The sequence below is a fragment of the Theropithecus gelada genome, chromosome 20 (genome assembly GCF_003255815.1).
Source record: "Theropithecus gelada isolate Dixy chromosome 20, Tgel_1.0, whole genome shotgun sequence".
In the NCBI taxonomy this organism is placed as follows: Eukaryota; Metazoa; Chordata; class Mammalia; order Primates; family Cercopithecidae; genus Theropithecus; species Theropithecus gelada.
In genome coordinates this window covers 51,168,139-51,189,155 of record NC_037688.1, presented here as the reverse complement: position 1 = coordinate 51,189,155, position 21,017 = coordinate 51,168,139, and the positions used below count along the sequence as shown (strand labels likewise).

At 43.9% G+C, this 21,017-nt stretch overlaps 2 protein-coding genes across 5 annotated transcripts in view; one reads left to right on the top strand and one right to left on the bottom strand.

Moving 5' to 3' along the window:
* FAHD1 (fumarylacetoacetate hydrolase domain containing 1) overlaps positions 1-4,796 on the top strand; it is a 14,473-nt gene extending 9,677 nt beyond the window's left edge. The window contains exons 2-3 of one of the 2 annotated variants that reach the window (XR_003117001.1): positions 2,340-2,463; positions 3,574-4,796. Coding sequence is in view for 1 of the 2 variants with exons in the window: in XM_025369437.1 (XP_025225222.1) it covers positions 3,574-3,618 (45 nt within the window). In the remaining variant the exon portion in view is untranslated. The remainder of the gene's footprint in view (positions 1-2,339; positions 2,464-3,573) is intronic. The other variant, XM_025369437.1, reaches the window with a different exon arrangement.
* Positions 1-21,017, bottom strand: part of MEIOB (meiosis specific with OB domains) — a 44,280-nt gene that overhangs the window by 2,839 nt on the left and 20,424 nt on the right. For 2 of the 3 annotated variants that reach the window (XM_025369423.1, XM_025369425.1), the window contains 7 exons: positions 20,283-20,383; positions 19,422-19,474; positions 19,241-19,336; positions 12,796-12,897; positions 6,133-6,286; positions 3,567-3,750; positions 2,109-2,195 (listed from right to left, as the gene is read on the bottom strand). In XM_025369423.1, the coding sequence (XP_025225208.1) occupies positions 2,109-2,195; positions 3,567-3,750; positions 6,133-6,286; positions 12,796-12,897; positions 19,241-19,336; positions 19,422-19,474; positions 20,283-20,383 (777 nt within the window). The remainder of the gene's footprint in view (positions 1-2,108; positions 2,196-3,566; positions 3,751-6,132; positions 6,287-12,795; positions 12,898-19,240; positions 19,337-19,421; positions 19,475-20,282; positions 20,384-21,017) is intronic. The other variant, XM_025369424.1, reaches the window with a different exon arrangement.

Sequence of the window (21,017 nt, the reverse complement as noted above, 5' to 3'; positions counted from 1 at the left end):
TTTTTTTTTTTTGAGACGGAGTCTCACTGTGTCTCCCAGGCTGGAGTGCAGTGGCCGGATCTCAGCTCACTGCAAGCTCCGCCCCCCGGGTTCACGCCATTCTCCCGCCTCAGCCTCCGGAGTAGCTGGGACTACAGGCGCCCGCCACCTCGCCCGGCTAGTTTTTTGTATTTTTAGTAGAGACGGGGTTTCACCATGTTAGCCAGGATGGTCTCGATCTCCTGACCTTGTGATCCACCCGCCTCGGCCTCCCAAAGTGCTGGGATTACAGGCTTGAGCCACCGCGCCCGGCCGTGAATATTTGTTAAAGCTACCTGGAACATCTGTTACACACATTCTCTGGGAAAGTGCAGTATCCACTTGAGGGTCATTCATTGTTGTATTTGAATCAAATTTAGAAAACTCTTAAGTTCCCATGAACTTAAGTTGATCCGACTCATTAGCAAGTGGTGCCTCCTGTCTGGAGGCAAAGCATACAGGGTCGGTCAAGGACTTGAGTGTGCCCTGACTTGCAAAGAGATAGTACTTAGGGGCCCATGCTAACCATTGAAGAGATGCAGCATCTTACTGCAACTTTTCTTTCCTTTGGCCTGGTAGTGAAGAGGCCTTAAGCCAAGGTCCTAGAAATATTGGTAAAGCCACTGGAGACTCCATGTCTGCAAACTATTCGGATGTGCTGGTGGCCATGGAAAATGGGAAAACCTGCTTATGAGGCTGAGATGGAGGAGATGCAGCATTCACAAATGCTCCTGCGGGATGTCCATGAGATGAAAACTAATTTCATAATAATACTAATTCTCCTATCAGCACACGATGTTTTCTAGAGGCTTCATGATACCGTTAGTCTGACACAAATGGAATGTGTGCTCTAGAATGTTTTAAATTTTTTTCAGTATTAAGCTCCAGTAGAGCAAGTATCAGTAGATATAACCCACACAAACGGAAGCACATTGACTTGCAGGACGACACAAGAGAAAAGAGTTGAGAACCATGAAGTGAAGCAACGAGGCTGGCTGGGTCCAGTCTTACCTGTGACCCATGGCAAGTGGCAAGACTTTTTTTTTTTTTTTTTTTTGAGACAGAGTCTCGCTCTGTCGCCCAGGCTGGAGTGCAGTGGCGCGATCTCCGCTCACTGCAAGCTCCACCACCTCCAGGGTTAACGCCATTCTCCTGCCTCAGCCTCTCTAGAAGCTGGGACTACAGATGCCCGCCACCAAGCCCGGCTAATTTTTTGTATTTTCAGTAGAGACGGGGTTTCACCGTGTTCGCCAGGATGGTCTCGATCTCCTGACCTCGTGATCCGCCCACCTCGGCCTCCCAAAGTGCTGGGATTACAGGCGTGAGTCACCGCGCCCGGCCGTGGCAAGACTTCTTGGTCCCACTTTTCTCATCTGCAGCAGGGGAGTTTGTCTGGCTGCACTTTTCCCCCTCTGACACCTTGAACACTAAGACTCGAGGATCCTCCAACACTGAAGTGCCTCAGGAGGCAGCTGTGGCCCTTCAGAGTTGGAGGATCACGGAATTTTGCAGGTTAGCAAACTTAATTAACCTCCGTAGGGTCTCACAGGCTGAGGTGTGGCGGGATTAGGATTCAGACCAAATCTGTCTCCCCAATAACCACGCACTTAACTGTGCTGTTTCACACTGCTCGTTATGCGAAGGGAACACCATGGCGGGGTGGGGGTGGGGACAACCTAGTCTGACCTTTTGGGGTTCAGGGGCCAAGAGAGGGGTCTCACTATGTTGCCCAGGCTGGCCTCAAACTCCTGGGTTCAGGCGATCCTCCCACCTCAGCCTACCAAGTAGCTGGGATGACAGGTGTGCACTTTTGCACCCAGCAGCTCTGATTTTAAAGCGTTTTCCCCTCTTTTGGATTTAACCTTAAAGGATACTTTCTTTGTTGGTCTATTTTCTTTGATGTCTTTGGTAACTCCTTTATACAATATGAAAAAAAACCCTGGTTATTTCTTTTGTTTTTAGGGTAGCTGAGTCCTTATGCACATCCGTAGAAATAATAAATTTCCCAAATTTATCTAGGTTTTTCTTATGGTTTGAATATATAGAATAATAAATATATAGAATAATATAGCACTATAAAATGCACTAACTTTTAAATAAATTTTGCTTCTTTCCAAGAGAAATTGCCACTTTAATGCTGTTTTCTGTTCATCTGTCATTGCAAGAAACTCATTTACCTGGTTAAAAAAAAAGATGAGACAAATATATCTGAAGTTTACGAAGAAAATTCGTTTTGACAACAGTGAGAAACAAACTTTCTCATTAGAAATGAAATTTTAATTTGCAGTAATTATAGCTCAACCGTTTGTTTTTGTTTTTAGAGACAGGGTCTCACTCTGTCGCCCAAGCTGGAGTGCAGCAGTGCGATCACAGCTCACTGAAGCCTCAAACTCCCGGGGTCAAGCAATCCTCCCACCTCAGCTTCCCACGTTTCTGAAATTACAGGTATGCACTATTATTCTCTGGCTAATTGTTTTATGTTTTATTTTTTGTAGAGACACTATGTTGCCCAGGGTGATCCTGAACCCCTGACCTCAAGTGATCCTCCTGCCTCAGCCTCCCAAAGTGCTAGGGTTACAGGTGTGACCCACTATGCCCAGCCAACTCAATTGTTTTGATAGAGAAGATAAGGCAGGAAAGGCTAGATAAGCAGAATCTCTAAAGGCAATCAGGTAGCTCAGTAAGGAAAAATCCCTTCAATAAAGTGGAAGCAGAATTTGGAATTAAAGTCTAATGGTAAATTTCATGAGCTGGTTTTAACAATAAAAAGCAAGTGCCTATTGCCAAATGCACATGCTAATCCCTAAGTGTTATCTGCTGCTGTTCTGTAGCTGCACACCAGGGAGAAAATGTGTAGCTGATTTCATGTAACTGAGTAGGTGAAACACAGCCAAATCCTCCTAGAAAAACCACCTTATGACTGATCAACATCTCCAACTTGTTTTACCCCTTGTTACTTGACTATATCAAACATCATGTTTCCTCGGTTTTTTTTTTGTTTTTTTTTTCTCAGACAAGTCTTGCTCTGTAACTCAGGCTGCAGTGCAGTGGCGTGATCTTGGCTCACTGCAACTTCCACATCCTGGGTTCAAGTGATTCTCGTGCCCCAGCCTCCTGAATAGCTAGGATTACAAGTGCATGTCACCACACTCAGCTAATTTTTGTACTTTTAGTAGAAATAGGGTTTCACCATATTGGCCAGGCTGGTCTCAAACTCCTGACCTCAAGTGATCTGCCCTCCTCGGCCTCCCAAAGGACTAAGATTACAGGCCTGAGCCACTGCACCCAGCCCTAAAACATCATGTTTATTTATCCATTTAGGCTAATGGCCTCAGTCATTACTCATAATAGTAAATATTAGCTAGGATTTTAATATATGTAACATTTGTTCATGAAAGCAATGTGTGTTTAAAGCAAGATGATTTTTTCCCAGATTGTTTATTAGTGAATTAATTTCTATCAAATGTTTGACAAAACCACCTCTATTTTTGGGGGAAAAGCATTCACTTTGGAAATGTTCTAAGCATTTCTTCCTTTTTGCTATTTACCGTGCAGCCCAAAGTCTCCTCAGCAACACTTCCTGTGAGACTACAGGAATGAAGGGTGCCTGTGTGATCAGTCAGATCAATCAGCATATCGAAACTGAGAAAGACAGATTTAAAGTCCAAGGAGTTTTTGTTGCAAATTGTGCACATGTTAGATGCTTCATTTACTATATAACCACAGGTGGAACTGAAAAGAAACAAAGACAATGATAAAATGTGATGCCCTAAGTGACAAATTTCATCTCTAGCAGAAAAAGAATTATCACTAAAAACTCTACGTCATTGTATGCAAAACTTACTGAGTGTTCAGTGCTATGCAGTGTACCAGACAGTCGTAAAAAACAGTAAAACACACTTTCTACGCAGCCATTCTCAGAATTCATCTGAAACTGCGTACACCAGTCCTCCACCTGCCCTCCCTTCTTCCCTCCCTCTGCCGAGTTCCTGCCAAGCCCTCCAGGTCCCTCCCAGTCTCATTTCCCTGCTGGTGCCCTCCCTTCTTGCATCCCAGCCCGCACCCTTTCCCTCTTGGAACAGCAGCAGAACGCAAGCCTCAGGACTGACTCATGCTGTCGCATCAGCTCCTTGTTCTCACCTCCCCCGCTGGGAGTTCTGAGGGCAGGAACTGTGTCTTGTGCCTGGAAAGCACGCGTTCAATAGCTGCTCACTGGATGGTCCTGCACGGGGCCTTCTCTACAAATAGAGAAAGCCTTGCAAGGCTGGCCAGGTGGCACCAGACGCTATTAACACTGCTGGTGATACACTCTCCTCTCTTTCAGTGGTTTATGCTATTCCAAATTTCTGAAGCAAGCCTTACTTTAGCAATCTTGAACAGGGAACCTAATTCAAATTTCTCAAATAGGGGAAATGAACTAAAGACAGTGGATTTTTGTCTAGCCACAGATCACTTGGTTCAGCAAATTGTAGATGCTTTTCCTCAGACATCAATAATAAATATACAGGGAAAAAATTAGTTTTTCAATTTTTGAAAACTGTTTTTCAAAAAACAAACACAAGGTCTTACACAGCATCCACATTAGTTTTTTCCATTTTAATACATCATAAAATGTTTTAAAAATCCAGAGGTCAGTATCTTGACTGTGGCAACAGATACACAAACCTACAAGTGTGATAAAACTAATTAGAACATACACACACGACTGCATGTGAACCTGGAGGAATTTGAGTAAGACCAGTGGATTGAATGGTGTCAATATCCTGGCTGTGACATGGTACTATTACTTGCAAATGGTATCGCTGGGGAAAATGGGGCAGAAGCCACAAGGGATCTCTCCTATTATTTCTTTTTTTTTTTTTTTTTTTTTGTGAAGCGGAATCTCGCTCTGTCTCCCAAGCTGGAGTGCAGTGGCGCAATCTTGGCTCGCTGCAAGCTCCGCCTCCCGGGTTCATACCATTCTCCTGCCTCAGCCTCTCAAGTAGCTGAGGCTACAGGTACCCGCCACCACGCCTGGCTAATTTTTTGGTATTTTTTACAGACCAGGTTTCACTGTGTTAGCCAGGATGGGCTCAATCTCCTGACCTCCTGATCAGCCCTCTTCGGCCTCCCAAAGTGCTGGGATTATAAATGTGAGCCACCACGCCCGGCCCTCTTATTATTTCTTATACTTCCATGCAAATCTAGGATTATCTCAGTGAAAATTCTCATAAAAATCCATAGACTTTCCTAATAATATTACACGTTTCTTGCCAAGCATCTTTTAGCTAAGAGTATTAAACCTACTGGAGTTTACTTTCTTTTTTTTTTTTTTTTTTTTTTTTTGAGACAGAGTTTCGCTCTTGTCACCCAGGCTGGAGTGCAATGGTGCAGTCTCGGCTCACCATGACCTCCACCTCCTGGGTTCGAGCAATTCTCATGCCTCAGCCTCCGAAGTAGCTGGGATTATAGGTGTCCATCACCATGCCCAGCTAATTTTTTTTGTGTTTTTAGTAAAGATGGTGTTTCACCATATTGGCCAGGCTGGTCTTGAACTCCCGACCTCAGGTAGTCCACCTGCCTCGGCCTCCCATAGTGCTGGGATTACAGGCATGAGCCACCATGCCCAGCCTGGAGTTTACTTTCTATGCAAGTAAATATTAACTTCGATCTACAAGAGGTTGGATGTTTCCCAGGCTGGACTCAAACTCTTCAAACTCCTGGGCTCAACCGATCCTCCCACCTCAGCCTCCTGAGTAGCTGAGACTACAGGTGCATGCTACTGCACCTGGCTTGAAAATAATTTTTTTTTAATGCTGTCAGTACACTGCTATAGGGCCTAGCAACCAAAATAGTTTTCTGCCAAATCATTAGACAAGTTTGTCAAAAGTTTCTCACATTATATCTTTATATGTTAGAATTATAGAAATATAGATTATATTTTAAAAGGCAATTATAATATTTTAATCTAGTTTGCTATGGAAACTTTTCAGTATAGTTTTCTATACATTTATCTCAAATACATAACCCCCATTATGTCAACAAACAGCTTTAACTTTTAGAGAGCTTAAAATTATATTAACAATAATTATTTCTTACAAAAATGAATTTGCTAAGAGAGACATGGATCCTTACCATCTGTTTCGAACTACTTTTGTAGTTTCATCATCAATGTTGAGTGTGGAAATGTAGGCATAAAGGATGCCATAGGAAGGATCAGCTTTTCCTTCATTCTTCAAAGCTTTTCCCTTTAATTGTTCAACTGTATAGACATCAACTATTGTACTTACTAAAAATAGAAAGAAGTATTACGGTCTCTATATATTCTTATAAAATAAAGGATTACATCTGAATGGAAAGCTATGACAAATGAGAACATGCAGTAGCTTAAGTAACAGAAAAATTACTATGTTGGCTATATAAACACTGATTCTATAAATGGACATAAAAGCAAAACATAAGAAAAAAAGGAAATGAAATTGGTCTTCATTAAAATGAAGAATTTCTGTTTATCAAAAGACACCATTAAAAAAGCAAAAAGGCAAGCCACAGAGTGGGAGATGCTAGCAGTCTACAATGAGATAAAGGACTCATCCAGAATTGTCTAAAGAATTCTTAAATATCAGTTAGAAAAAGAAAGTGACTTGGCTGGGCACAGTGGCTCACGCCTGTAATCCCAGCACTTTGGGAGACCAAGGCGGGCGGATCACCTGAGGTTGGGAGTTCAAAAGCAGTCTGACCAACATGGAGAAACCCTGTCTCTACTAAAAATAAAAAAAGCTGGGCATGGTGGTGCATGCCTGTAATCCCAGCCACTCAGGAGGCTGAGGCAGGAGAATCTCTTGAATCCGGGAGGCAGAGGTTGTGGTGAGCCAAGATTGCGCCATTGCACTCCAGCCTGGGCAATGAGAGACAAACTCCTTCTCAAAAAAAAAAAAAAAAGACAGTGATTCAATTTTTTCTTTTTTTTTTTTTTGAGACAGAGTTTCATTCATTGCCCAGGTTGGAGTTCAGTGGCACTGTCTGGGATTACAGGCGTGCTGGGATTACAGGTGTGAGCCACCGTGCCTGGCGACAGTGACTCAATTTTTTAAATGCGGAAGTGACTTTTAAAAGTACATCACAGCCGGGCGCAGTGGCTCTCCACCTGTAATCCCAGCACTTTGGGAGGCCGAGGTGGGCGGATCATGAGGTCAGGAGATCAAGACCATACTGGCTAACATGGTGAAATCCCATCTCTACTAAAAAATACAAAGAATTAGCCGGGCGTGGTGGCGGGTGCCTGTAGTCCCAGCTACTCAGGAGGCTGAGGCAGGAGAATGGTGTGAACCTGGGAGACGGAGCTTGCAATGAGCCAAGATCATGCCACTGCACTCCAGCCTGGGCGACAGAGCAACACGCCATCTCAAAAAATAAAATAAAATAAAATAATTAATAAATAAAAGTACATCACAAAAGAAGTTATCAAAATGGCCAATACACATACTGGTCTCAATAATCATCAGGAAAATACAAATTAAACAAGAGTAGGCTGGATGCGGTGGTTCACGCCTGTAATTCCAACACTTTGGGAAGTTGAGACTAGTGGATCGCTTGAGGTCAGGAGTTCGAGACCAGCCTGGCCAACATAGCAAAACCCTGTCTCTACTAAAAATAAAAAATTAGCTGGGCATAGCAGTGTGTGCCTGTAATCCCAGCTACTTGGGAGGCTGAGGAAGGAGAATCGCTTGAACCCGGGAGGCAGAGGTTGCACTCACCAAGATGGCAGCATTGCACTCCAGCCTGGGTGACAGAGCCAGACTCCGTCTCAAAAACAAACGAACAACCAAAAAAGAAAAAAACAAGAGAATTCCACTAAACACCTAACATTTAAAAGACTAATAACACAAACATTAGTGAGGATGTAAAGCAACAACAAAAATAAACTTTACAAAACTAAAAATAACCAATAATTCATTTTTATTTTTCTTTATCTTAGAAGAATCTTCCATGAACAAATATTATTCGGGTTAGAAAACTTTTATCAGAAGTTATCCGGTTCCTTCAGCACTTCATTGGTTTCTTTTCTTTTGTTGCTGTCTAGTACATGAAATTTACTTTTCTTCAATAAAAACATGGTAATGTATACCTATTTACATTTTTATGTCTTTATCTTTCTATTAGTATATATGCACGAAAAGATACACTAAAAGATGTTAACCAAATAACTGTTTATTTGGGGCTGTTGCTTGCATTCTGTATTATGTGTCTCTTGTTTTTTTTTAAGACGGAGTCTCGCTGTGTCACCCAGGCTGGAGTGCAGTGGCGTGATCTCAGCTCACTGCAACCTCCGCCTCCTGAGTTCAAGCGATTCTCCTGCCTCAGCCTCCCGAGTAGCTGGAATTATAGGTGCCCCCCACCACGCCTGGTTCATTTTCTGTATTTTTAGTAGAGACAAGGTTTCACCAGGTTGGCCAAGCTGGTCTCAAATTCCTGACCTCAAGTGATCCCTCCACCTCGGTCTCCCAAAGTGCTGGGATTACAGGCGTCAGCCACCACGCCCAGCCAAGCATTCTGTATTGTGTTTCTTTTATTTTTTGAGATACAGTCTCGCTCTGACATCCAGGCTGGAGTGTAGCTTCACTCTGTCACCCAGGCTGGATCTCAGCTCACTGCAACCTCCACCTCCCAGGTTCAAGAGATTCTCCTGCCTCAGCCTGCCGAGTAGCTGGGATTACAGGCACATCCTGTGATGCCCGGCTAATTTTTGTGTGTTTTTTTTTTTTTTTTTTTTGAGACGGAGTCTCGCTCTGTCGCCCAGGCTGGAGTGCTGTGGCCGGATCTCAGCTCACTGCAAGCTCCGCCTCCCGGGTTCCCGCCATTCTCCCGCCTCAGCCTCCCGAGTAGCTGGGACTACAGGCGCCCACCACCTCGCCCGGCTAGTTTTTTTGTATTTTTTTTTTAGTAGAGACGGGGTTTCACCGTGTTAGCCAGGATGGTCTCGATCTCCTGACCTCGTGATCCGCCCGTCTCGGCCTCCCAAAGTGCTGGGATTACAGGCTTGAGCCACCGCGCCCGGCCAATTTTTGTGTTTTTAGTACAGATGGGGTTTTGCCATGTTGGCCAGGCTGGTCTTATGAACCCCTGGGCTCAAAGGATCCACCCACCTCAGCCTCCCAAAGTGCTGGGATTACAGGTGTGAGCCACTGTGCCAGGCCTACTTTTAAAATTTTGAGCATTTTAATTTTTAATAAAAATATAAAAGCTCTAAAGAAAACATGATTATAGTTTTACCCTGAAATATTTAATCAATTTTTACCTATAAGGTTTTCATGGGAGTAATGAGCATTTTAAAAGATAAAAAAGGCCAGGCACGGTGGCTCACGCCTGTTATCCCAGCACTTTGGGAGGCCAACGCGGGCAAATCGCTTGAGCTCAGGAGTTTGAGACCAGCCTGAACAACATGGTGAAACCCAGTTTCTACCAAGAACACAAAAAATTAGTTTTTGCTTTTATAAATCTGAATAAATTTAACTATCAAAGTTCCCACAGTAAAATAAAAGGGATGCTTAAAAACTGTTTTTAGGCCAGGGCTGGTGGTTCATGCCTGTAATCCCAGCACCTCGGGAGGCCTAGTCAGGCGGATCACCTGAAGTCAGGAGTTCGAGACCAGCTGGCCAACATGGTGAAACCCCATCTCTACTAAAAATACAAAAATTAGCAGGGCGTGGTGTCGTGTACCTGTAATCCCAGCTACCCAGGAGGCTGAGGCAGGAGAATCACTGGAACCCAGGAGGCAGAGGCTGCAGTGAGCCGAGATTGCACCACTGCACTCCAGCCTGGGTGACATAGCAAGACTCCGTCTCAAAAAAAGAAAAAAAGCTATTTTGGGGCCAGACACTGTGGCTCACGCCTGTAATCCCACCACTGTGGGAGGCTGAGGAGGGCAGATCACCTGAGGTCAGGAGTTCAAGACCAGCCTGCCCAACATTGTGAAACCTCGTGTCTACTAAAAATATAAAAATTAGCCAGGTGTGGTGGTGTGCACCTGTAATCCCATCTACTTGGGGGGCTGAGACAGGACAATTGCTTGAACCCAGGAGGCAGAGGTTGCAGTGAGCTCACACCACTGCACTCCAGCCTGGGTGACAGAGCAAGACTCCTCAAAAAACAAACAAACAAAGCCTATTTTTGGGCCAAGCAAGGTGGCTCACACCTGTAATCCTTCAGGAGGCTGAGGCAGGAGGATTCCTTGAGGTCAGGAGTTTGAGACCCCGAAAAAAGAAAAGAGAAGAGAAGAGGGGAGGGGAGAGGAGGGGAGAAAGAAATAAAGAAAGACAAAAGAACGAACGAACGAGAGAAAGAGAAAGAGAGAGAAAGAAGGAACTACTTTGTGATTACTTTAATATAACCTACTGATCAGAAAAAAAAAAATTCCCAAATAAATCAGGCTGCCCTTGAGTAGCCTAAAAATGGTTGTAGACACTGTCATTCCTGTCCCCGTTTTAGGGGTGCATGGCAGGACAGGGACTGAAATACACTTTATCAAGTTTACCTCACAGCTCGCTGAACGCCTCTGTGCTCTCTCAAGTTTCCTGAAATGGCATTATCTACAAATGACCCAACATTTTAAAAAAATGTTTCCAAAGTAACAATCATGGCTTTATTTTATTTATTTATTTATTTATTTTTGAGACACGGTCTTGCTCTGTCACCCAGGCTGCAGTGCAGTGGCATGAACACAGCTCACTGCAGTCTCTATCTCCAGGGCTCAAGCAATCCTCCTATCTCAGCCTCCTGAGTAGCTGAGATCACAGGCACATGCCACCATGCCCAGCTATTTTTTAAAAAAATTTTTGTAGAGATGAAGTCTCACCTATGGCTTGTCCCTTCTTGTAGGCAAAAAGATGATAAATTTTGATCTTGATCCAGTAGTACCTCTTTCTATCAGTGACCTCTACTGATATGAAACACATTAAATATCCTCTGCAAAAAGCAATAACAAAGTTCCTCTCCCACACAATGTAATGTGGCTTGCAGAATACATTATTTCATGCTAAATTCCATTGTTACTCTCTTCAGGTGAATTAAGCATCATCTATGGTAACTAAGTAAGGACTATGTTACAGAACACGCCTTCAGAGAGTGATCTAAAACTTCCCTCTGTTCCTCCTGGTCCCTCCGGCATGCATGTCTGGCATAAGCCAGCAATAGCAATAAGCAGAATCCTTTTTTCTCTCTTTTTTTTTGGAAAGAGTCTCACTCTGTTGCCCAGTCTGGAGTGCAGTGGCGTGATCTCGACTCATTACAACATCCGCCTCCCTGGTCAAAGCGATCCTCCTGCCTCAGCCTCCCTGGTAGCTGGGACTACAGGCACATACCACCACACCAGGCTAATTTTTGTATTTTTAGTAGAGATGGCGTTTCACCATGTTGACTGGGCTGGTCTTGAACTCCTAACCTCAAGTGATCTGCCCACCTCGGCCTCCCAAAGTGTTGGGATTACAGGAATGAGCCACTGCACCCGGCCAGCAGAATCCTTTTAAAAGAAGAGCCTCAACCTAGGCTTCATGGATTTGGGGTCCAGGAACATGACAGTTTATGCAAATTCCACACATGGGTACAAGCACTGCTCTGGGGAGAGGGTCATAAGCTCCCATCAGATAGGCAAAAGGTATATAATATATAAGATGCTCAGGAGGGCATGGTGGCTCATGCCTGTAATCCCAGCACTTTGGGAGGCCGAGACCAGTGGATCACTTGAGCCCAGCAGTTTGAGACCAGCCTGAGCAACACTGTAAAACCCCATCTCTACAAAAAATACAAAAATTAGGCTGGGCACGGTGGCTCACGCCTGTAATCCCAACACTTTGGGAGGCCAAGGTGGGTAGATCACAAGGTCAAGCAATCGAGACCATCCTGACCAATATGGTGACTAAAAATACAAAAAAGGTCGGGCGCGGTGGCTCATGCCTGTAATACCAGCACTCTGGGAGGCTGAGGCAGGCATATCACAACGTCAGGAGATCAAGACCATCCTGGCTAACATGGTGAAACTCCGTCTCTACTAAAAAATACAAAGAAATTAGCCGGGCATGGTGGTGGGCCCCTGTAGTCCCAGTTACTTGGGAGGCTGAGGCAGGAGAACGGCCTGAACCTGGGAGGCAGAGCTTGCAATGAGCCAAGATCGCACCACTGCACTCCAGGCTAGGTGACAGAGTGAGAGTTCGTCTCAAAAAAAAAAAAAAATTAGCGGCCAGCCGGGCGCGGCGGCTCAAGCCTGTAATCCCAGCACTTTATCGAGACCATCTTGGCTAACCCGGTGAAACCCCGTCTCTACTAAAAAAAAAAATACAAAAAACTAGCCGGGCGTGGTGGCGGGTGCCTGCCAGCTACTCGGGAGGCTGAGCCAGGAGAATGGCGTAAACCCAGGAGGCGGAGCTTGCAGTGAGCTGAGATCCGGCCACTGCACTCCAGCCTGGGCGACAGAGCAAGACTCCGTCTCAAAAAAAAAAAAAAAAAAAAAAAAAAATTAGCAGGGTGTGGTGGCATAAGCCTGTAGTCCCAGCTACTGTGGAGGCTGAGGCAGAAGAATTGCTTGAACCCGGGAGGCAAAGGTTGCAGTGAGCCGAGATCACGCCACTGTACTCCAGCCTGGGTGACAGAGTGAGACTTCGTCTCAAAAAAAAAAAAAAAAAGAAAGAAAAGTTGAAATATAGTAGTTACAGAATAGGAATCTGGTCTTTTACCATGTCAAATCTTTACAGGCCCAATTTCAGCCTTTAAAAAAAATCCAAATATATTTAAAGGGTCACTTACAATTTATGGATTCTTTGAAATAACTTTCAATTTCGTCATCCAGAACATTTGTTTCTTTATTTTCTCGTATAAAATTCAGTAGAATGTTAGCTTCTGGCGTCTCTTAAATTGAAAATGCATAGTAAGTGAAAAGTAAACGGATTAACTTTTAAATCACATTTAAATCATCCAAAATCATTTTAATAGTAAAAAGTGAAGACATGGAAGAATACAATCAAATAGAATATTATGTGGCCATTAATAATCTGATACAGAATTCTGTTAACATGGAGAGATGTACACCACATTACATCTAAAACAGATGTTAGTGAAAAGAGCAGCTTACGTTATAACTTGTGTGGTTCAATACCCTTGTAATTTAAAAATCTACATATGTAAGGGGCCTGGCGCAGTAGCTCACACCTGTAATCCCAGCACTTTGGGAGGCCGAGGCAGGCGGATCACGAGGTCAGGAGATGGAGACCATCCTGGCTAACACGGTGAAACCCCGTCTCTACTAAAAATACAAAAACATTAGCCAGGCGTGGTGGCGGGCACCTGTAGTCCCAGCTAGTTGGGAGGCTGAGGCAGGAGAATGGCACGAACCCAGGAGGTGGAGCTTGCAGTGAGCAGAGATAGCGCCACTGCACTCCAGCCTGGGAAACAGAGCAAAACTCCGTCTAAAAAACAAATACAAAAACAAACAAAAAAAAACTACATATATAAATGCAAAATTATCTGGAAGAATATATATGAAAAAATGATTCTCTCTAGACAGTGGGATTGTAGGTGATCTTTGTTTCCCTTGTTTATGTTTTTATATATTTTTTCTGAATTTTATTATATGTATTTCTTTACTCAGAAAAAAAAGGTTTTCTTTTTTTTTTGAGACGAGTCTCGCTCTGTCCCCCTGGCTGCAGTGCAGTGGCGCGATCTCGGCTCACTGCAAGCTTCGCCTCCCGGGTTCCCGCCATTCTCCTGCCTCAGCCTCCCGAGTAGCTGGGACTACAGGCGCCCGCAACCGCGCCCGGCTAATTTTTTGTATTTTTAGTAGAGACGGGGTTTCACCGTGGTCTCGATCTCCTGACCTCATGATCCGCCCACCTCGGCCTCCCAAAGTGCTGGGATTACAGGCGTAAGCCACTGCGCCCGGCCAAAAAAAAAGATTTTCAAAAGGCAATTGAAATATATAAAACAGGCGCTATAAAAAGCCTTGCTCCCCACGTTGGGACATCAGTGTGCAAGGGTCGGGGGTGCTGTGCCAGAAGGCAGGAACGTGTTTGGAAAGAGCTCCCCCATGATGCCCTTAGACCCCAGGCCCAGCCTCTGGCACATGATTGTTAATTACCCCAGGCCCCTTTGAATATTCTACAAATTGTCCTGACAATGTCTGTACTTTCCTAACTCCCCTGGGAAGATGTGGGCATTTCTTCCTCCTTGCTCCCAGAATACAAGTCTTCTACCTGTTCTTTCTCAGAACTAGGTTGTCAAATCCTTGCTGGCACGCGGTATCCCACGGGATGACTGTCCTCACATCCATCTGACCAGCCACTCATCTCCTTCCTTGTTCCAGAAATTTATATTATCTCAGTTCTTGGCAAGTAAAAGGCATTCAAGAATATTGATAAGGTCATGGGCGAATGAATGAATGCAGAACTCTATTAACTTGGAGAGATGTGCACCATGAATTGCTGTGCTTCAGATGGGAGCATCTGCTGGAGCGAGACCACAGAAATCCAGCCAACGAGCTTCCTGTGATGGGGGCTGGCAGGGATGGGTGGGTACCAGCACTGCAGGTTCTCACTGACAATAAGGTTATCCTGACTGTCAGAGAAAGGCAGGAATTGTGCCCTCCCTATCTGATAAGCACCCTCAGGGCAGAGAAAGAAACAAGGGAATCTTGACATCCTAGTGAGGATGAACACAAGCCATTTAGGGCTTCTTAATTTCTATAAGGCAGGTGTAGCCCAGGAAATTAAAAGTAAAACTGATATAACTATTTACAATAGCAAAGACATGGAACCAGCTCCAATGCCCATCAATGGTAGACTGGATAAAGAAAATGTGGTACATATACACCATGGAATACAATGCAACCATAAAAAGGAATGAGATCATATCCTTTGCAGAGACATGGATAAAGCTGAAAACTATCATTCTCAGCAAACTAACACAGGAACAGAAAACCAAACACCACATGTTCTCACTCATAAGTGGGAGCTGAACAATGAGATAACAAGGACACAGGGAGGGGAACAACACACACTGGGGCCCGTTGGGGAATGGGGGGTGAGGGGAGGGACAGCATCAGCACAAATAGCTAATGCATGCAGGGCTTAAAACCTAGATGACGGGCTGGGTGTGGTGGTTCATGCCTATAATCCCAGCACTTTGCGAGGCCGAGGCGGGCAGATCACAAGGTCAGGAGATCAAGACCATCCTGGGCAACATAGTGAAACTCCATCTCTACTAAAATACAAAAAATGAGCCAGGCATGGTGGCACACGCATGTAGTTCCAGCTACTCAGGAGGCTCAGGCAGGGGAAGCACCTGAACCCAGGAGGCAGAGGTTGCAGTGAGCCAAGATCACACCTTTGCACTCCAGCCCAGTGACAGAGTGAGACTCCATCTCAAACAAAAAAAACAAAAACCTAGATGACAGGTTGATGGGTGCAGCAAACCACCATGGCACATGTAGACCTATGTAACAAACCTGCATGTTCTGCACATGGACCCCAGAACTTAAAGTAAAATTTTTTAAAAAGTAAAGCTTATATAAACAAGCACACAAATTCATGCATCCTTGCGAGTATTCTCCTTTAAATTTGTTTCCTTGACAGAATAAATCCAAGAAATCTAGATCTGCTACACAACATGGTAGCTATGGTTAATAACATATTACATTCTTGAAAAGTACTAAGAGAACAGATTTTAAGTGTTCTCACCACAAAAAAAAAGTATGTGAATTAGTGCATATGTTAATTAGCTTGATTTAGCCATTCTGCAATGTATACATATTTCAAAACAACATATTGTATAAAATAAGTGTATTCAATTTTTTGTCAATTAAAAAGTTAACCAATAAATAAATTTTAAAAATGTATCTCCTTAAGAAGGCATTTTTTCTAATGATGTTGGTTACTGCTCAAAATACTGTGACTTTTTTTTCTTTGAATCTGTAATCAGAGCCAAATGCACAACATCCTAAAATACCTGTCTCATCAATTAGATCTTGAGTTTTTTATATCATTGTACAGTCAAAGTTGATCATCTTTTCCATCAGACAAATCTGTCTTTTAGAAACTTTTCCAGCTCAAATTTACCCTTAGAGGATGAAGATTTTACTATCACTGGTATTACTACATGTAAGAGTAATAGGCCGGACGTGGTGGCTCGTGCCTGTATTCCCAGCACTTTGGGAGGCCAAGGCAGGTGGATCACTGGAGTCCAGGAGTTCAAGGCCAGCCTGGCCAACATGGTGAAACCCTGTCTCTACTAAAAACATAAAAAATTAGCCGGGCATGGTAGCAGGCACCTGGGCAACCCGGGAGGCTGGAAAAGGAGAATCGCTTGAACCCAGGAGGTGGAGGCTACAGTGAGCCAAGATTGTGCCACCGCACTCCAGCCGGGGGGACAGAGCGAGACTCCATTTCATTTAAAAAATATATATATATTTTTAAATATATATATAATAAACTATTTTTATTAATAAGTTATTTCTAATAGCAAACCCAGGGTGCGGAGGCTCACGCCTGTAATCCCAGCACTTTGGGAGGCTTAGGCGGGCGGATCACAAGGTCAGGAGATTGAGACTATCCTGGCTAACATGGTGAAACCCCATCTCTACTAAAAATACAAAAAATTAGACAGGCGTGGTGGCGGGCACCTGTAGTCCCGGCTACTCAGGAGGCTGAGGCAGGAGAATGGCGTGAACCCAGGAGGCGGAGCTTGCAGTCAGCCGAGATCACGCCACTGCACTCCAGCCTGGGCGACAGAGTGAGACTCCGTCTCAATAAATAAATAAATAAATAAATAAATAAATAAATAAATAAATAAATAAAATAAAAATAAATAAACCATACATAGTACCTCCCTCCAGGAAAGAAAAAATTGAAGAGTGTCCCACTATTGTCCTAAGTGTTAATAATAGACTATTGTGTGTCACCACCAATTTCCAACAAAGCAGTCAGAGCAAACCTCTCAGAGCTGAGTCAGATGCTGTCACTGCTCTGCTCCAAACCCCAACCTGCTACTCCATCCAGAGTAGAAGCCAGCGCACTCTAACAGCCTCCGAGGCCTTCTTCATGGGTGCCCCATCTCTTCTCAGAACAGCTCCTGCTGGCCTTGAACTCCTGGGCTCCAGCCACACCAGCCCCTCAGTGTTTCCCTTCGTTAACCCTTTAGCTTCCACATCAAGTCTTTGCTCAAACATCACTCTCCCATGCAGCGTGCCTTGTGGAAAATCACACATGCTATGGCTCTCTAGGTCCTCCTGACTCTGTTCCACCTGTTCTCCTTAAATATTTCATAATTCATGGACATATTATCTTCATTATTTATTCTCTGTCTCTCCCTGCTGGAGTGTAAACTCCATGAGGGTAGAAATATTTGTCCATTTTGTCATTGCACCCCAGAACAGCACCCAGCACACAGCACGTGCTCAGTAAATAAGTTCAGTGAAGAGCAATTTGGGGCATGCACATCATCTCCCATGGTGCTGCCTTCAAGGAGACAACCTCCATGTGTTGGATGTGCAAGGTTCAGAGTACTCATATAAAAACCAGAGACTCATTATTTGACACCATTCCTCATAGTAATTCTATCTTTTAAAAATGCTGATAATGGTTTGGTCAAAAGCACACATTGCTTTATAATTCTGTCACTGCTGATGCTTTGTCACAGACCAGCAGAGGGAGCTTATGTTTTAAATGATACACTACGTACTCTACTTACAGCTTCCTGAGATGGCAAAGGATTCATTACTCCATTTCTTTGGCAGTTCTGGGTTGATGGTTACGTCTGCACTATAAAGCACCCTGGGAATGCTCACAGGCACTAACGCCTCATCTCCCCAGTCTGGCTCCCTTGATTTCATGCTGTAGTAAACTGTAACTCCTTTAACAATAACTCCAGGGGATCATCTGGGCATTTAATGTGCAGTTATGAGCTAATGATACTATACAGAGAGTACTGTGTGTGTGTACGCATGTGTGCATGTGTGTTTTTTTTTTTTTTTTTTTTTTTTTGAGACGGAGTCTTGCTCTGTCGCCCAGGCTGGAGTGCAGTGGCCGGATCTCAGCTCACTGCAAGCTCCGCCTCCCGGGTTTACGCCATTCTCCTGCCTCAGCCTCCCGAGTAGCTGGGACTACAGGCACCCGCCACCTCGCCCAGCTAGTTTTTGGTATTTTTTGGTAGAGACGGGGTTTCACCGTGTTAGCCAGGATGGTCTCCATCTCCTGACCTCGTGATCCGCCCGTCTCGGCCTCCCAAAGTGCTGGGATTACAGGCTTGAGCCACCGCGCCCGGTGCATGTGTGTTATCAATGTCCTAGCAGTAAAAGTTATTTGAATGTAGCAAAACTGAATTTACCTATTAATCAATAATTTAGCATCTGAGCAACAAAACTGATCTCTCAAAGATCATCACAATGAATTATACTTTAAAATGTAATCTGGTTTTTCACTTTTTTTTTTTGAGACAGAGTCTCGCTCTGTCGCCAGGCTGGAGTGCCGTGGCACCATCTTAGCTCACTGTAATCTCCGCCTCCCAGGTTGAAGTGATTCTCCCGCCTCAGCTTCCCGAGTAGCTGGGACTACAGGCACGTGCCACCACACCCACCTAATTTTTATATTTTTAGTAGAGACAGGGTTTCACCATGTTGGCCAGGATGGTCTCAATCTCTTGACCTCGTGATCGGCCCGCCTTGGCCTCCCACTCCCAAAGTGCCAGGATTACAGTCGTGAGCCACCGCGCCAGCCTTTTCTGTTGTTTTCTTTTTTAAGACAGAGTCTTACTCTTGTGGCCCAGGCTAGGATACAATGGCACGATTTCAGCTCACTGCAACTTCCGCTTCCTGGGTTCAAGCGATTCTCCTGCCTCAGCCTCCTGAATAGCTGGGATTACAGGTGTCCACCACCAAGCTCAGCTAATTTTTATATTTTTAGTAGAGACTGGGTTTCACCATGTTGACCAGAATGGTCTCGAACTCCTGACCTCAGGTGATCCACCCGTCTCAACCTCCCAAAGAGCTGGGATTACAGACAGGAGCCACCACATCCAGCCTCACATTTCTTTAGTAAAGATATCAAAGTTCATTGTAAGTTTTTTTAAAAGTTATATAAAGTAATTTTTACTTCTAATTTGAATTAAATCCAGGCTGAATTTTCATTCTTAAATATACTGTACAAATATTGAAATGTGTTCAGTCATTTCCAAAGGGATAAAAAATTTCACAAAGTTTTTTTACCTGGATTAGTTGTAATAATGGTTTTTGAGATTACAGTTGCTGTCATGCAGTTCCGAAATTTGTCAAAACTTATTCTTACATCTGAGACAAATATTACTGTTTGGGAAAAAAGCCATTTACAATTATTACATGGGGGGATATAAAATTACAAATATTGGACATAATCATTTAATGATGATACCTGTTTCTCGTGGCATCCAGCTCTGTGCAAGTAGAATGGATTCATTATCCCAACTGCATTGTTTAAAAAGAAGTAATACAAATTGAATACACTAGAAAAAACTGATAGTGACACATTATTTACAACAATAAAAGAAAACTTCAGTGGCTGGGGTCAGCCATCCCCAAAGTGGTCAAAGACCTCCTGGTCTTAAGGATACCAGCTTCCTCCCAGGGAGAATTTAACACCTCCATGAGCGAACATTCCTTCAACACACACTCTGCTCTAGTAATGCTCTGCTCTGCCAATTCTTTACTTTTCTAACAATCACTCCAGGCTAGTTAGAACTAAAGCCTAAAAACTTTAAAGTCACACTTTCAGACCCTGAAGTGTCCCCCAGTGGATATCAAGGTTCAGGGGCCTTGATGGGTTGAAAGCATTTTTCAAATCATTTCCTTTGGTACCCAGGCATCAGGGGTCTAGACAATGCCTTGTTGTACCTGGCAGTGCTTCAGGGTGCAGTCCCCGCCCTGGCCCACATGCCCTGTGCCCTGCCCTGCTCCAGGATACTTTCCAGGAAGCACAGAGGGAAAGTCTGGCTTGTTCCATGGGACCTAGTAAACCACCATTTGTTATAAAACAGAATTCAACAATAAAACTGGTCACAGTGGAGTCCTCCTAAGCAAGTTCCATGCCATCTAAAGACCTCATTTTAAGGGGGTGTCTATAACAACTCAACATTCAAGAGTGAGGTTTATTTTTTAAAATATCATTCATCTCCTATCATTATCGATATGAAGTCCACCATATTTTTGATAAAATGAAAATGTCCTGGTGATAACAACAGGGATTTCACAATTTGGAACAGATGTCGGTGGTTACCATGTCATTGCAAAAGAAGACTCTGTTTCATCATAGAGTCTAACTTCACACCTCTGGCCTTTTCTCCGGTCTGAAGTTGTAAAGTATTTTGGCTCTCCAACCTTAGAAATGGAAAGAAATCATTACTCTTCACCAGTATGTAGAAGTATTTAAGTATTTTTTTTTTTTTTTTTTTTTTTTTTTTTTGAGACGGAGTCTCACTCTGTCGCCCAGGCTGGAGTGCAGTGGCCGGATCTCAGCTCACTGCAAGCTCCGCCTCCCGGGTTTACGCCATTCTCCTGCCTCAGCCTCTCGAGTAGCTGGCACTACAGGCGCCCGCCACCACGCCCGGCTAGTTTTTTTTTTGTATTTTTTTAGTAGAGACGGGGTTTCACCGTGTTAGCCAGGATGGTCTCGATCTCCTGACCTCGTGATTCGCCCGTCTCGGCCTCCCAAAGTGCTGGGATTACAGGCTTGAGCCACCGCGCCCGGCCCCTTTAAGTATTTATTGATTAAAATACTCAAATGTTCACCTTTTAAACACCAAATTAGAAATATTAAAATAGCAAAAACCAGTAATATATAGTTGATTATTTTAAAGCATCTTCTATCTCTAAACTACATGTACGTAGTTAAAGTTGTAAGTCACACAACACTTTGAAGAGACACAAGGGGACAGGTGCTTGAAGTACAGACTGAAAGTCTTTTTTTTTTTTTTTTTTGAGACAGAGTCTCGCTCTGTCGCCCAGGCTAGAG